Here is a 17,450-nt window from a genome sequence, read left to right on the forward strand (position 1 = left end):
GCACTCGCTGTGTCGGAACACACTTTCCATCTTTTCAAACCATTGCAACAAGGTAGTCGCACAGTTCGTACCAAGGAATTTGGTTGGGTTAGCACCGGTAAATTGTTTATACAAGTAGGGAGCGGGTGTGGGTTCAACGGGTGCTACAACGGGTGGAGGTTGGTTTGCTTGCAAGCGAGTTAGGAGTTTGGGAATCACAGCGGCGAATTGTTCGGCTACTAAAGCGGCCATCTTGCATCTAGAGTCCTTGCGGTAGTGGCGTCGTAGCGGAGGCATTCTAAAAATTATAAAGAATTGTAGTGAGTTTGAGGGCATTGAGTTTAAAATAGAAGATGTATATAACTATTTTTTTTACGTGAATCCTAGTGTCATAAGGATGAGAATGTTAGTAGAAATAAAGTTTATACATAAACCAAATGATAAAAACGTATATATAAGTATATGTTTCAAAGTTTCGAGAATTTAAAATTTGGACGTTTTGAAATGTTGAAATTTGTATATAGTCGGAAAAATCGTACATGAACCACCATGATTTGATATTCTGAAAAAAAAACAACAAAATTTCTTGTAAACATATATATAGTTGGAAAAATCGTACATGAACCACCATGATTTGATATCCCGGCAATAAAAACTTATGTAAAAGTAATATATATGGAGTCGAACATGTGCACGTATCACCGCGTCTTTCATGTTGTTGACTCAAATCATGATAATAACATACAATAAAACGGAGATACAACGAGATGTTAAAAACACTTGTCCACGTATCACCGTGGCTTTTATGTTTTCAACACCAAAAATAAGGAGGCGACCGGAACGCTCGCATACGACAACTTAAAGTGTCGGCTCATATAACTCGAGTTGCTTGACCTAGAAACCAACACTAAACCCAATCATCCCAGGTAAGTAAATCACCTTTGATTCTTGGAATCTTTTTGTCAAATGATCGAATCAAGTGTTTCGTTCCCTACGGTCATCACAAAACAAATTATAGAATCTAGCTTTAAGGAGATTGTAAACAACGAGATCAAAGTTAAGCTTGTGATCCATAAAACACAATATAAAAACTAATGTTTTGTTTTAAGGTAAAAATACCTTAGAATACTATTGAAAGTGTGTGTATGTGTACATTTATGATGAGATAAATTTTTAAACAAGTTTATAAATAATTAATAAATGCAATAAACAATCAAGTAGGGTAAACACGTATGAGCACACGTATAGGGACCCTAGAGCATAAACTATACTAGGCTGTTACGTCTAACCACCTATCCTATAGTCGATGGCTCTGATACCAATCTGTCACACCCTGACCAATGAAGGCGGAAACGTCGAGGCGCGACATGATTGCTCATCGCACAATGACACTATAAAGTTACAATATTTAAACAACTCATTTAAATCCATATCATCATAAATAACATAACAATTGTTCATACAAAATGCCAAATAGATAGATAAACAAATAACTTGTTCTTTTATTTTCTAATATCCTAAAGCCAAGATAATAAGTTTCTTTAAGTAATCCAATCAAGCTAACATCAAACCTGTAACATTGCATAAAATAGAGTTTGTCAACACGAAGGTTGGTGAGCAATTTTCATAGTTTTGGACAATAAGTATATAGTATGAAATCCACAACTAGTATATGAAAACAATAAATAATAGCAACAATTTAGAGAATAAAACCGTCAATAAGAATACATTGACGACAATAACGAAATCGTCAATAAGAATACATTGACGACACCTTTCTATATGGGGATACCATATATACTCGGAATTAACGTATGATCATACTTTGATGAGGCTACCCGCCTTAGCATTCAAGAATTTGCACATAATCATGTAAAGCATATAACACCAAATCGAGCATTTATTTAAGTAAACATATACAATACGTGTTGTGGTTTAAGACTCAAGTATAAATCATTTGAATTTGAATAAGTATGCAATGCCACCCCCAAAACGAAAGATGGAAAACGGGGGATGAAAAATTACCCTCATTAACAAGTAACTTGAAAGATAGTGTCGTGAATAATCAGAGAGATCGGTTTAACGAGCAAGACCTATATTAAACGGGTCTTGTGTTAGTAGGTAGTCTTGGAAGGGTTTAAAATAAAATACATGACAAATAAAGTAAATAAATAAAGTTTAGGATTTAAAATGTAAATATTTGAGAAATTAAAGAAACGCGTTTTGTAAAATAAGTTTACTCGAAACCGGGTCTCGGTATTCTATTCATTAGTTTTTTTCTTTTTTTACTCAACCTATGTTAAGTAATAATGTGGGTTAAAATGCGATATTGCAAAACCTTTGGTTATAAGAATACCAAAACGAAGTTTAAACGAGTGTTCGGGTTTGTCGGTTCGAGACTTGATAATTGACCAAGCTCACAGTTAACTTCCCAAAATAATAAATGTTATGAGATAGCTCAATAAAATCAAAATAGACTTAACCAAGTATGCAGTTCTATTGTGAAGAACCTTAACGTTCGTTAAGCGAGTATACGACCTTATCGGTTCGAACTTGTTATAAGATCAAGTTGGTTACCGACATGCCAAGTATGTTTAGAAATTAACTAAAATTGATTTAAAATATAATCTTGAAGAAAAATATGAGTTTTGGTGGCTAAAAACACACTTGTTTTAAGCGAGTGAACTCGGTTTAGTTCGGTTTTTGGTTCGGTCCTTGACTCGGAATAAGACGGAGGATGGTTACCACATACCCAATTACCATGGAACTTGTAAAATAACTTATAAATAATAATACTCAAGTTTTACATTCAAAAAGTTAACAATAAAGCTTTTAAACAAAAGTTCGGTTTTTGGTTCGGTTCTCAACTCGGGATGAAACCGAGGCTAGTCACCACATACCCAATACCATGGAACTTGACAAATATGAAAAATAAACTAAAATATGTAGAATTTAAGGAAGTATAACAAGTTATATAGTTAGATTTGTTAAATATATAAACAAGGACTACAAAGTCCTCCATGTAACCTTGCCTTACTAGTCCGACGTTTCAACCGGCCGAGACCGGAGAAATGAAAGACCGAAGGTAAACAAGGAGTGTATATTATATATATGTTGTAACATCAAGCTTTAAGTATTGAGAAGTTAGTTAAAATGAAAGATTAGCTTATGAAGAACAACCTTAGAATTCAAGAATTTGAGAGAGAAATGAAGAAATGAGCAAGCACAAATGAAGAAGATGGGTGTGTATATATAGAGTAAGTTGAATGGGTCTTTCATAAAGGGTGTTTCATGAAAATGGGTTAGTTATAGACCCAAGAAATCACAAACTACGGGTCCTTCAAGTCTCCATTTTGGTAGTTTTAGTCCCCGGAGTTCGTTTTGAGCGTTTTCGGGGAATTTTAAGAACCGAAAAGGGTGTTTTTTTTAACCCAACAACTATAAAACAAATATTTAACATACAATTCATCATTTTGATAATATCGAAAGGTTCGGGATACAAAACGGGTCGGGTTTACATTAAGAATACAAGTATAAAATAACCCGAAATTGACAAATGTCACACTTTGCTTGGAAAAATAGAAGGAGCATTCATCACTCAAGTTAGCAGTTCTTTCCAAAAGGCGAGAAAAATGCAATTTGATCAATAAAATTAATAAGTAAATAGAATACTTATATCTTTGTAGCATTTCGAGCAATTCCTTTACCTAAAGTTCCGCTTATTCATTTTTCAACAGGCATGCGATCAGAGCTCCATGGTCCTCACACGGGTCTTGGGAGCTTGTGGTTTCTTGTTCTATTTCACTTATCAACGGGGGGTTCTTTTCTTCTAACATTTTTATTAGAAAATTGTCCCCCCTCCTCCCGGTGCAAGGATGTTTTCTTCGCCTTCCACCTAAGTTGCGCTCTAGGGAGAATAAACTCAAGCCAAGTCTTTAGCACCCCCCCCCCCTCGTCACACCCCGACCAAAGGCGGCGGAACATGCCGAGGTGTAACGATTGTCCTTAAGCACATGACACTAATTAAAGTGACAGTATTTAATAAACTCATTTCATTTCACAACATCGAAAATGTCACATAACAATTATCCATAAAATAACCATAAACAAGATATCACAAAACATGGCAAATTTGATATTGTTCATTTTTATTAATATCCTAAGGTCTTTGATGTCGTTATTTTCACAATCATAAATCAACCAAGGTGCAAACCTGCAACATTTCATAAAATAAAGTTTGTCAACACAAAGGTTGGTGAGCAATTCATAAGTTTAATCATATTAGTATATAATAAAGATAGCCACAAAACTTGCATACGAAACGATAAATAAAAGTGGTAATTTGGATAAATAGATATCGCTAAACACAGTAGCGACACCTAGCTATAAGGGGATGCCAAATAGTCTAGGATTTTATAGTTATCGTTAATTACATTACGTTAACGACACCTTGCTATAAGGGGATGCCAAACAGTCTAGGATTTTATAGTTCCACCAACCAAAAGCGATAAACACATACGCATATAAGCATAGAACACCAAATCGAGCAATTATTTAGGTAAAGTATACAACTACGTTTGTGGTTTAAGATTCAAATATAAAGCATTTTGTTGAATAAGTATGAAATGTCAGCCCCAAAATAAAAGATGGAAAATGGGGTATGAAGTACTCACCTTCAAGTAGTAAACTTGAAAGATGATAATTTGGAGATTTGTCAGAACGACGAGTTTAACGCACAATGCCTAAAAAGAAAAGAAGTCTTGAATTTAGAAAGGTTTTAAACAAAATAAATGTTGACAAATGTAAATAATTAAAGTTCAAGGTTTAAAATGTAACTATTTAAGAATTTATAATAATAACCCTTTAAAAATGTAAGTTTGCTCGAAACCGGATCAAGTTGGATCCAACATTTCCAAGTACTTAAGAAAATATTTAAAAATCAATTTGTAACTATTTTTAAAGAAATATACAAGTCTTGATGGCTAAATCAAAACACACTTGTGTGTCTTAAGCGAGTAAGAATCGGTTTGGTTTCCACATGTCCAACCACTAAAGAACTTGTATAATAATGTACAATTAAAAAAATACTTTAAGTTTTACAACCAAAAGTTAACAATAAAGTCTTTAAACAAAAGTTTGGTTTTCGGTTCGGATCGTGTTTCGGGTTAAAACCGAGGTAAGATTCTACAAACCCATAACCATAGAATTTGTAAAAATGATTTTAGAAACTTAGATCTAACAATAAGCATGTTTAAACAATTATTTAACAAAACTAGTAACAAAGTTCGGTTTACGGTTTAGAGCTATTTACGGTTAAACCGAAGCATAGACTCTTAAAAACCCATAACCATGGAACTTGTAAACATGACCAACAAACTAAAATAAGCAAGATTAATATGTATGAACAAGTTATATAGATGTATATATATCAAGGACACGAAGTCCGCCATGAAGCCTTGCTTTATGAGGTTCGAAACCTCACCGACCGGAATCGGAGAAGTAACTACCAAAGGTAAACAGGGGGTGTATATTATATATATGTTTCACAACCATAAACAAGTATTAATAAGGCTACATAAACTAATTAAGATGAAAGACTAAAAACCTTCAAGAACACTTAAGAAGATAACCTTGAATCTTTGATGTTTGAGAGAGTTTTTTTTTTTTTTTTTGGAGTTGTAGCAAAAATGAAGAGGAAAGGTGGTGTATATATAGGGTAATGTTGGTGGTCAAATATGGGTGTGAGACATAAGAGTTTTCATGCAAAATGGATCAAGACAAAAACACAAAACAAAAAAATAATAATGATAAAATAAATAAATAAAAATAAAAATAAAGGTAGGATGTTTTCAAGACCCAACAAGTGTGAAACAATATTGTAACATAAATCCATCATGTTGATTATAACATAAGCTTCGGTTTACAAATCGGGTCGGTTTACATAATAAACAAATACAAAAACGAATACAAACAAGGCCCGAAATTGACAAATGTCATACCCCCCCCCCCCCCCCCCACTTGAATAGAGCCTCCGATTTAGACAAAAGAACATACTAAATGATGAAAATTACCCTTAAGTTATTTAAAATGACAAATATACTCGTTGTTAGTTGTTGTTTTGCTTTGTAACATTAAAAATCATATAAGGCATCGAATTCTCGTTTCGCTTTAGGCCTTTAAAAAGATTTGGTCGCCCCTTGCCACCAGGGCCATCTCTTAGAAAACCTTGGTCTTCATAGACCCTGAAAAAAAAATGAGTTCTGACATAAACTTATATATGCACATGTAATTGGTAATAGAAAGATAAGAATGGCATATTAACATCAAACAAAACAATACTACTGTAGCAAAATAAATTATTTTAAATAGTTACATAAATGATAGTACTCTAACCCACATTGAAGGTTTTGAATGTAAGACACTATTTTATAAACAATTTCATCTTAAATATATAATGCATATCCTTTATATCTTTCAAAACCATGTTTAAAAAAGACAAAATTGGATTTAAATAATCTCTACTTAATGCAGTTGGCCAATAATAATCCCAACTTAGAAAATAGTTGTCATCGGTCCCAGCTTTCACATCATTTGTTTTCATTGGACCTCCGTTAAAAAAAACTTAACGACGTTAAGTTTTATTCAAATTTCAAACTGATATTTTAAGGTTTTGATCGGAATGAGTAGATGAGTCGATTGATGTAAAACTTACCTCAAAACGGTGGTCCAAACGACTAAAGGATGCTTCAATTTCGATGTTTAAACTTTTATTTAATAAAAATCAAGTTGTTTGGAGCACCGTTTTGAGTTATGTTTTACATCAATCGATTCATATTCTCATTCCGATCAAAATCCCTAAAACAACAATTTGAAATTTGGAAAAAGTTTAACGCCGTTAAATTTTTTTTAACGGGGGTCCTATGAAAACAAATAGTGTGAAAGTTGGGACCGGTGACAGCTATTTTCTAAGTTAAGATTATTATCGACCAACTGCATTAAGTTGGGATTATTAGAATCCAATTTGCCTTAAAAGAATAATGCCATCAATTATTATTACTAGAAACGCATAGTAAAAATAAGCTTCTATGATTTTTTTATATTTATAAAAGGCATAATTAAAAGAATTAAATATGAGTTCTTTATTACCTTAAGGGGGTGTTTGGTACAGAGAATGGAATTGTAGAGAAATGGAATAGAGAAATGGAATTGCAGAGAAAGGGAATTGGTATGGAGAATGAGAATTGACTGTTCTGTTTGGTAGTACAGAGATTTCAGTAGAGAAATATAGCTGAGAATCATTTCTCTTGTTTGGTACATAGGAAATAAACAGAGAATTATATCAACTTTATCATTAGCACAAGTATTTTTTTCATAACAAATATTTATTAAAAAATAAAAAACATATAAAAAGATGCATAAATTCCAACCAAATATTTAGTAATGAAACGAACTTCCTGCCGAACAAATGACTGAACGTTCAGTTCATTTGCAGGCCTATTTCAAATATTTGATCATACAAAAATATTTAAAATTACCCGAACAAACTTGACTTCTTTCTCATAATATTGCATAGGATTCCGCATGTAAATCATTAATTCATCCAAAAGATCCCAAACATCTCCACCTAACACTACATCCTTATACATTGATTTTGTTTCATCAACTTCTCTAACTGGCTGCAGTTGTAAAATAAATTTAACATAAAAATAAAAAAAATTGGCCATGAAATATGTATATATCTAACAAGAAAGTAAGTTTTATATGAAGATTATAACGTTACCATGGTAAAGTTTTCGGCATAAGCCATGTCAAAAAGCTGATTATACTTCTTGTAGAGGAATCTTTTTGAAGTAATGTGTAAAAGCATTAGCGATTCCCTTAAAAACCACAAAACCAAGATTCCGGGAAGTAATGCAATTATAAACTTTAATAAGTAATAGCTTTGCTTCCTTTGAAGTAAGTCAACTTCAGCTCCTGAATTTGTGATCATTTCAAAAAGGTATGGATCAAGAGGCATATCAACCTATAGAAAACAACCCGAATCAGTCAAAGTCAAAGGAAAAAGTTGCAGAGTTTTTAATATATTAAAAGTATGAAACTTACAACATATTCTAGAGGGAACCCTTCATTCATTGTTACATATAATGTTTTCAGGTCCTCAGTGAACACAACAGCAGCCACCTGTCAAAGCTCTATATTGAGAAAAATGAGGTGTTCAGAAAGAGAAATCTAAGAAAAAGTCACATGTCTGACCTCAGAATGTTCAAGTTTTTCAAGAAAATAAGTGTAAGGCAGTTTAGGGCGGTAACGCCACCATCTTTTTGATATCCAAAGTGCTCTAACGCCTTGTGTGCCTTTGGCTTTCGCCTTTGCATCTTCTTCACGAAAACTTTTTTCAACCTCTTTCATGTCAAATTCAATTGCATATTTAGCACGTGATGAATCTAACTGTTCGGCTAATTGCTCCCTTCTCAGAATATCTTTCCATATTTGCAGGCTTTCTTGCCATGTTCCTTTAGTTTCTTGATTATTATCTAGCAACAGAAAACCATCAGATATTTTTACTAAACATTAGTAGACTTGTAAACAAACCAAACGCTCAATGAACAGTTCGTGAACCATTCGTTTATGTTCGTTTATTTACGTACGAACATGAACACAAAGTTTTGTTCATTTAGTTAAACGAACGAACATGATTACTTGTCCCGTTCGCTCATTTATGTTCATGAACGTTCGTTTACGTTTTTTCATTTAAATTATTTTATGTTCGTTGGTTTACGAATTTTTTAGGTCGTTAACATATTCATTTAAATTTTTAGGCCCATTAAAGTTTACTCTAGTCTAAATAACTTTTTAGACCACAAACATTGTTGTTCACATTTACTTTTAATAGGTTTTAGTTCAGTTATGTTGTTCATCTATGTTCAGTTATGTTTGTTTGTTTAAGTTCCTGAACCGTTCGTTTATACTTTATGCTGTTAACAAACAAACATAGACGAATACGTTCATTTTCTTAACAAACAAACACACACAAGAAAACCCTGTTCATTTATTTGTTCGTGTTCAAACGCTTGTTCGGTTAAAGCTAAATGAATGAACGAACATGAACATGCTCCGTTTGTGTTCATTCGATTCATTTAAAGGCCTAAACATTAGATACAAAAATGGCATTTCTAAAACTAACCTGAAAGCCCTAATTCTTCCTGAAGTTTATTCTTATCCTGTGTCTTCAATTTCACAACCTGAAAGCTCATGTTTTCATTTTCATCCTCACCTTTAAAGCTACAAATTACACAAAACTATAAATTTATGTACGTGTGACTTTTTTCTAACCAAATTGGATGAAGATTGAAGTTAAGTTAAATCGTGTTACTTGATAGGAACTTAAATCGCCGGATGCACACAGCCCTTGTAATCGACCATTTACTCATGTTACAACTTTATGTATCAAGTAAGAATGAAAAGTACCTGGGTCATGGGTAATATACTGAAACCCCATATATAAAATGGCTTTCATCCTTGGTTCAAATAGATATACAGAGAAACTGATACGAAGATGAAGAAATCGTAGTTATAAAGAACATGTTAATGTGACGGAAGAGTGAAGGAGCAGAAGCAAGCAAAATCGTAAAGTAGGGTTTCAAAAATCAAAGATATGTTGTTAAAGAAGAAGGAGAGGATGGAAGAATCATACCTAGCAGATCGATGGAGGAAACCCTGGAATGAGACTGAGAAATGGAACCCTGGAAATCCAATTCTCCGCTTTTTTTAGAGAAACGAAATCAGAGAAATGGAAATGGTTTATTTCCATTTCTCGCCTCTTTCTTTCATAAACAAACAAAAGAATTCTTTCCAATTCCATTTCTCACCCCTCAATTCCCTCTACCAAACACCCCCTAAATGAATTCATTTATCTGTAACAAGTAACATTTCTCAACAAAAAATAACTATTTTGATTATTGAAGTAATACACATAATCCATAAAGTTACCACTGGCAGTATGTCCATTTTATAAAGTTCCAACTGTTAGATTAAAAACAATTTATTATAGCAAAATGTTTACCTTGCAGAAAATATATTTTACAATGAACAACCAATATATATGCAACTTATTTCAAAAGAAAAGGTAGAAATAATAAAGCTGGTTCACCATCAGAGTTTTCATAGCCCCACTCTTCCATGTATTTTATGTTTGGGCCAAGCCCAATATAATATTTATAGGAGTCTCTTCATTAGTTTTTAATGAATGGGTTTTTATTTAAAATAATCATGGGCCTCTACTGGAATTTGACCTTGCGCAGCTGCATGCCTGCACATGCCAAAGCCGGCCCTGCTGCCCCCCACACCACACATCACCAACTGCCTAGTTCTCTCTTTCGATTAGCGTAATACAGAATCACTTTTAAACTTGTAGAACCATTTTTTTTTATTATTTATTCTCGTACTTTTTTCCGTTTAATATTTTGTTTCTCTTCTAATTTTTGTCTTTTGCTTATTTTGTCTAATTAAACAATGGTTTATATTTGTTTATTTATATATTGTTATTGTTAATATTGAAAGAAGTTTGACTTCGTGTGCTGCAAAGTTGCTTATGCATACTCAGCCATGCAATCTATAGAGTTCCTGCTCTATGTGATAGCTAATTATGTATCTTTAAAAGCCTTGGCTATAGTCTAAGCCAGTGGCGGACATACCATATATCCAGGGGTAACCTCTCACTTTTGTTGCGCAGTTCAAAATTTTATTTATTTTTACGGTTTTATATATCGGGATACGCCCAAGTGACAATTAGGGTATGTTTGGTTGGAGGTAATGGAATGAAGGGGGAATGGAATGAGAGAAGGAATGGAATGGATAAGGGAATGAAATGGATCATTACCATTCATTTGTCTTGTTTAGTTAACCTATAGGAATAAAATCAATTATTAATTTTTATTGTTTGGTATCCAAAAAAATTGTAGAAATGAAATACAAATAATAAGAACACTCCTATCTCAAAATATTTTTTAACCAAAAAAAACCCTATAATGGTGATGGTGGTAGCTCCGGCTACGAAAATGGTGGTGGCGGTGGTGGTGTCGGCGGAGTTGGTGGTGGTGCCAATGGTAATGGTGGTGGTGGTTGTTATGTGGTAGTGTTGTTGAGAAAGTAGGATGAAGGAGGAATGGAATGAAAAAAAAAAGAAGGGGGTGGGAAGGAATGGTTTTGATGGAATGGGATTCCATGTGTAATGGATTATTCCATTCCATTGACCAACCAAACACCACTTTTTCATTCCACGTAATAAATCATTCCATTCCTACTGTCATTCCTGTATACCAAACGCTACCTTAGGTTACCTCTGAGCAAACATTGTATAAAGAGAGAAGTACGAAACGCTTCATTAGAATTTTTTTTCAGGTGATGTATAGTTACAGGCTCATTAGATAGAAAGAAGATGACAAGGTAGAAGATGGTGGGTTTTATTTTGTACTTTTCTAGAGTTTTTTTTTAAGTTCATCGAGATAAAGAAATGTAACAACGACTACAACTTTTTCCTTTCAGGCTTTCATGTCCACTCGTTTGTTTTTTTATTGAATTAAGAATCTATATATTCTAATATAGTAAAATAAATGAGGACACTTGCCATGTTTTGGTTAATTCTCATAATTTTTTCCATACAAAACTAATATACCCTAATATATGTAATAAATCAATAATTATCCACTTTCCTTTTACACTATATTTATATAATATCTATATATTTTTATAAATATAAATATTAACATACTATTTTACTAGATATTTCAAAATACTTGGTAAATTCTAAAAATCAACAACAAATCATGTTTCTTAAATGAAAATTGTTTCGGGTTTTTTGTGGAAGTTAAATTTGATTTTATGGGTCAAAAGTTGGTGAATAAATTGTTTGGTACAAGTTAACTACATTTATATCCAAATTTGTTACGGGTCAAAAATGAAAATTTTGAGTATTTTTAAAAGTTTGAGAATACAAAATAGCTTTATCGACAAATTTGTTATGGGTTCAAAGTGTTGACTTTAAATTGTCAAAAGTATGAAAGTTAGAATTTTAAACATGATTCGGGTTTCAAGTTTATTTTTAAGGGCATTTTTTGAAATAATCAAAAGGTTCTGGATTTGGCAAATTGACTATTTTTCCCTCAACTATTAAAACTTAAGAAAAGATTGTGACACTTTCGACATGCCACCCCCATCCCTATCAATGTTTCTAACTTTTATCAAATTTCAAATATTTATATATGTCAACATTAATTTTTCCTTCAATGATGATTAAAACGTTGTATGGGAAGCATGTCATGCAAAACTATGCTCAAATGAAACAAAATATTCACAAAATTGAACGGGTTAATATGTTATTTTTTATGTTGTCATTATGACAAAATCGAAAAGCCCTCTGAAACTTATCAACATCTTTTTTATGGTATAGCTCAGAAAAACATAGTTCTTGAAGAACATCCATTGTTACAATTTAATATCCTACTTTCCTTTGATGGGTGGTAAATTGATAAATATATCAATAAAGGTAACGCCTCTTTTGTATTTAGGTTGAGTGGTTAGAACTATTATCGTATGAGAAGTCTTATTTTCGAAATTGGTTCATAACCAAAATTCTTTCAATTATATATATATGACACTGAGAATGAATTTTTCAATAGAAAGAAGCATTCTCGGGTTCGATTTTGTACAGACATTTTTTATTAAGTTCATTTAAAAAAACCATTTTGTGATGTAAATAAAATCAATTTATGTACACATTGTATAAATACAAGCATAGATGTAATATATTTTTTTCATATACGCTATGTAATTATTTGTTTTACTTATAATTTTATAATTTGAATTATCCCGTGTGTAACACGGGCTCTAAAACTAGTATAAAATATTTTTAATTGGTAACAGGGAGAAACTTTATCTTGAATTTGGATTTCTACTTATTATGTATTTATATACACTTGCTATTTTTACTTTAATTTATTATCTATTTTTACACTTGTTATTTTTACCTTAATATAGGTGATCTTATTTATTTATTTTTTTGAACGGCGAATTTCGTATATGATGGATCGCACCCCCGAGCATGTCGAGAGTCCCAACACCCCACACCTAACCACTTACGTTGTCTGAACCGGGCCCGCGGGTTTAAGGTAAGGCTAAGGCGTTCAAATCGGGAGAACCCATAGGCTGCAACTGGCATTTAATAGGGTCCCTATCCCACCTGTGGTAAAACAAGCTGGCTTCAAGAATCGAACTTGGGTCTCCCCAAGTCTTCCATCACTAGCCCCTATGTCTCTGACCAGTTAGACTAGACTCTAATATTTTTACTTTATTTTTTATTTATATTTTTTTAATTCAGTAAAAGTGTTGTCACATTGTAAGTCTGTAACTAATATAAATTAGTCTTGTTAAAAATTTATGTTTTGCCCACATATTGAAACATTGTTTATATTATTTTTTTATAACTTTAAAACATAGTGTCTTCTATGTTCTGATATATATTATTACGACATACTTATTTTTATATATGTTTTAATATAAAGTTTATTTAAAGCAATCCAGTCTACGTTTCAAAGAAAATTTTATTCAAAACGAGTTGGGTCAAATATGATGTTATAAACAACCAGTCATTGGACGTTAAACCCAATTAAAAATTTTGAAAATAAAAAATTAGGGACTCGCTGTTCCACTCGACAGGGCCTGAGGGTTTTTTGAATTCTCATAGAAGGCCTTGTATGAATGCACGGTAAAAAAAAACAAAAAAAAAGAAAGAAAAAAAAACTAGGTTACCCTTGAATTTTTTTTCTAGATCCGTCACTGGTTTGAGCGTTTAATTTTCTTCCGCTTTAACTGTGGGGGAATATTATAGAATATAATATTAGAGCTTGATTATTATAGTGTTGCCATAATAAAAATATAGTATTTGATTATGTTTCTTCTATTTATCTTGTTAGTTTATTAATAAGTAGCTTTTGAACTTGTGTATTACACGGGATTTGTTAAATGATAAAAAAAACAAGGTTTGCTATTTGAAATAAATGAATAAAACTAAAGGTAAAAAATAAATGAAATACACTGTACAAACAATAAGAAGTCTGGAATCTTAAATTTATAAATTTGATAAAATCTCTTTATATACAACATGTGTTGTTTTATCACAAGTATTCAAATCGTCATCCAATATAAAAAAATTAGACCATATCTGTTGTTACCCTGAAAAATGCAACATACAAAGCAACCTTAGGAAAAGATTGTTCTTTATTTTTTTCTACTTGTTTTTATATTTCTACTTGTTTGACCTTCAATTAATATTTTGCTTTCAATTTCATGACTATTTTATTTCCCAATTGTCAAAATTGTTTTGGCCCATGACCCATTGAAAGCAAGTATGAATGAAATGGAATATTAGAATGGTAAATTTACTATTTTATAACCCAGTTGCCAAAATGATTTCAACCCATAACCCATGGATAGCATGGATTAAGGAGAATGAAGATTAGAAATTAGAATTTAATGTGGTTATGACACATCATCATAATTATTTTTGTTTATTAGTAGAGTAAGATAAGATAAGATACATAACGCGGCTGGTTTTCATTATTCTACTCATGGGACCAAAAACGGGCTAAGTTAGCGTTCATCCAGCTGAACCATATGTTCAAAACGTACCCGTATGGAATGTTTAAGATAGTGAATTTGGTGTTTGTCCTTCTTTATCAAAACGTTACAAGAAAACATATATAACTGCATGTCTGTCTAGATACCTTTTGGAACTGCCTGCTACATGATTACAATACAATAAACTACATAAATTCTGTGATAACTGATATTCGTCTTAACAATATTACTGAAGAAACTACATAAACTTTATGATAACCAGATGAAACTGAAGAGAGATCGGAGGAAGATTTAAGTATGGTGGAGGCTTCAGAAGAGCCGAAATCCGACTGGGCAAATGAAGACCGCTCTCTCAAAGAAAAACTGTTAAAAAAATACAGCAAATACATTAGTTCTCTGAAGCATGAATTCTCGAACAAGAAGAAGAAAGGAAAACTGCCAAAAGAGGCTAGACAACTACTTCTTGAATGGTGGAACATTCACTACAGATGGCCATATCCGACTGTAAGTAACTTCTTTTGAGCTTGTAAAATTTTACAATATCCGAAATTAGCAAATTCAATAATAAAAGCAAAACCATCAATTACAAATGTCAAACACGTTAACTCTAACTTGTACACACTTAAAATCTTGTAAAGTGTTTATCTAAATATGTCAAACGGATTGGCAAATTATACTTACAATTTAAAATATGTTCATTTTTCACTCTTTTTTTAAACAGGTCGACTTTTAATTTTTAGTACAATTCACAAAACCAATCAATTACAAATGTCAGGGGCATCTGCCCTAACTCATACACACTTAAAATTGTGTAAAACAATACGACCGATAGGAACCATTTATCTAAATGAGTCAAACAAGTTGGTGTGCTTAACAAATTAAACTGGATGGCGAGTTAAACTTACATATTTTTTTAATCTTTTATTCTATTTTTAAATGTGGGGGCATTATTAGTTTTAGTTCGAACTGAACATAATTCGTTTAGTTAAGGTTAAAACAAATTATTTTCGTGTTGGGTTCTTGCAGGAAGCAGACAAAATAGCATTGGCGGAATCAACAGGGCTGGACCAAAAACAAATAAACAACTGGTTCATAAATCAAAGGAAACATCATTGGAAACCATCGGAGAATATGCAATTTGCAGTCATGGATAATCTATGTGGATCATCGTTTCTGGTCAACAACTGAGGAGGCCGGGCAATCCCGAATCTATTTAATTTGACATCATATCAATATTATGAATAATCTTATACATTTAGGCTACTTCCATCGTCAATCTGGTTTTAAATCTAGTAATGGTAGAGTATATTTATATTGAATATAGTTTTAATAAATGTAGATGGGTTAACTTGGATGATCATGCATTATCTTATAAACAGGTTGAATATTTGTTTAAAATCTGTTTGATTGTTTACTAGGTCAATAACTACATATCTAGGTGTTTTAATAGTATATTTTCCGTATTCACTGAAAACACAATTATTGTTATAAGATTCTAAAAACACATTGACGATATAACTATTTGAATATATCCTTTTATTATGTGGGATTATAACTACCTGTTGTGTGAATGTGTCGATCTTGTGTGCAAACCAAAGTAAAGCTAAAATTCATTTTTTTTATTAAAAAAAATTTATGGTTTCAGATTCTAATATTTCGGTTCTATGTGTTTGATTTAATTCTCAATTTTACATTTGGCTTGAGATGCTCATACGGGGCCTTTTTATCAAATGATTCATCAATAAAAGTCTCGTTGTTGAGAGACATGATCAGGAAGAGACTTCTTAAGAGATGTCTCACCTTAAAGGTTTTGTATGATATGTAATACACAAACAATATTTAAACAATGCAAAAGATACGCAAGAGTTAACCCAGAGGGTTAAAAATGATGTATTTAGGTATGTATGGTCACATCACCTTTTTAAGAGCAACATTTCCCATCAATTTTTCATGTTCTGGAAAATCGTGAAGCTTACACCACCATGTGACTATGTCTCCCCCAAATGTCTTTTTAATATACATAAAAGTTATGACTTTACAAAAAAAATAGATAAATATAAAGTTTGACCATAATTTTCTCTTCTTTTCTTTTACTTCTTATTTTATTTTCAGATAGAAATTCTTATTTATATGTTTTGGTGGAACTTCAAGCTTCTATGATAACCTCAAACAATTCTTGTTACTTCATGTGATGTGAAACATAAGTAAACATAATACACACATTTATAGTGTATGGCACCTTATACGATTAGGAGATTATGAACCTGGGCTTGCGTGGATTTGAATGTGGCGTAGAACCCGCGGAACGGATAGATATGCCATTTGTAAGAAACGACTTAAACACGTTTGTACGAAAGGGACCGAAACAACTTGTACGCCTGGTTAGAAGAGTGGGGGGTTTCGAAAGAGAGCCAGGTTCACACTGCTTATAGCTTTTCTTCACGCTCTTGTTTTTCAATGTATGCCTTTAAGGCGTCTCTATTGGTTCGTATGAAATTCGATGTTATTTTCGGTCTTTCTGTGGTGACGCCTTCGACTTCCATATCATCTTCTTCATCTTCATTCTCGATCAACACCAGTCCAGTGGTGTCTTTCATGCCTTCAGGGTACGGATGTGAACTTGTGGGCACTATGGACTTAGTGACGATGCCAGTTCCGATGGAACCGGTGATTGCGGTGGCATGTCGCCGGAGTGGTTGAAATTAGTAAAAGAAGACGGGTATGTATCTTGTTGGTTGAAAGCAGTCGTCATGTCTGACTTTTCAAGACTCGCTGGAGAATATTTCAAGATTCTTGACTTCACAGAATATTCCTAAGAGTCAAAAAAAGATTCCGAC

The 17,450-nt window shown here is 32.5% G+C and overlaps 2 protein-coding genes across 2 annotated transcripts in view; one reads left to right on the forward strand and one right to left on the reverse strand.

Moving 5' to 3' along the window:
* Positions 1-16,068, forward strand: part of LOC143613267 (homeobox protein knotted-1-like 2) — a 30,764-nt gene extending 14,696 nt beyond the window's left edge. The window contains exons 4-5 of the mRNA XM_077087023.1: positions 14,876-15,117; positions 15,640-16,068. Of these exons, the coding sequence (XP_076943138.1) occupies positions 14,876-15,117; positions 15,640-15,801 (404 nt within the window). The 3' untranslated portion in view covers positions 15,802-16,068. The remainder of the gene's footprint in view (positions 1-14,875; positions 15,118-15,639) is intronic.
* On the reverse strand, positions 7,462-9,233 carry LOC143613275 (ATP-dependent zinc metalloprotease FTSH 12, chloroplastic-like). Its single transcript, XM_077087029.1, has 6 exons — positions 9,164-9,233; positions 8,233-8,513; positions 8,083-8,160; positions 7,760-8,002; positions 7,515-7,655; positions 7,462-7,473 (listed from the first exon to the last, which is right to left on the reverse strand). Exons 1-6 carry the CDS (start codon positions 9,231-9,233, stop codon positions 7,462-7,464), a joined length of 825 nt encoding a protein of 274 aa, XP_076943144.1.
* Positions 16,069-17,450: the final 1,382 nt, after the last annotated feature.

The sequence above is a fragment of the Bidens hawaiensis genome, unplaced genomic scaffold (genome assembly GCF_021521415.1).
Source record: "Bidens hawaiensis isolate Kalapana, Puna unplaced genomic scaffold, B.hawaiensis_p1.1 tig00036989_1, whole genome shotgun sequence".
Taxonomy (NCBI): Eukaryota; Viridiplantae; Streptophyta; class Magnoliopsida; order Asterales; family Asteraceae; genus Bidens; species Bidens hawaiensis.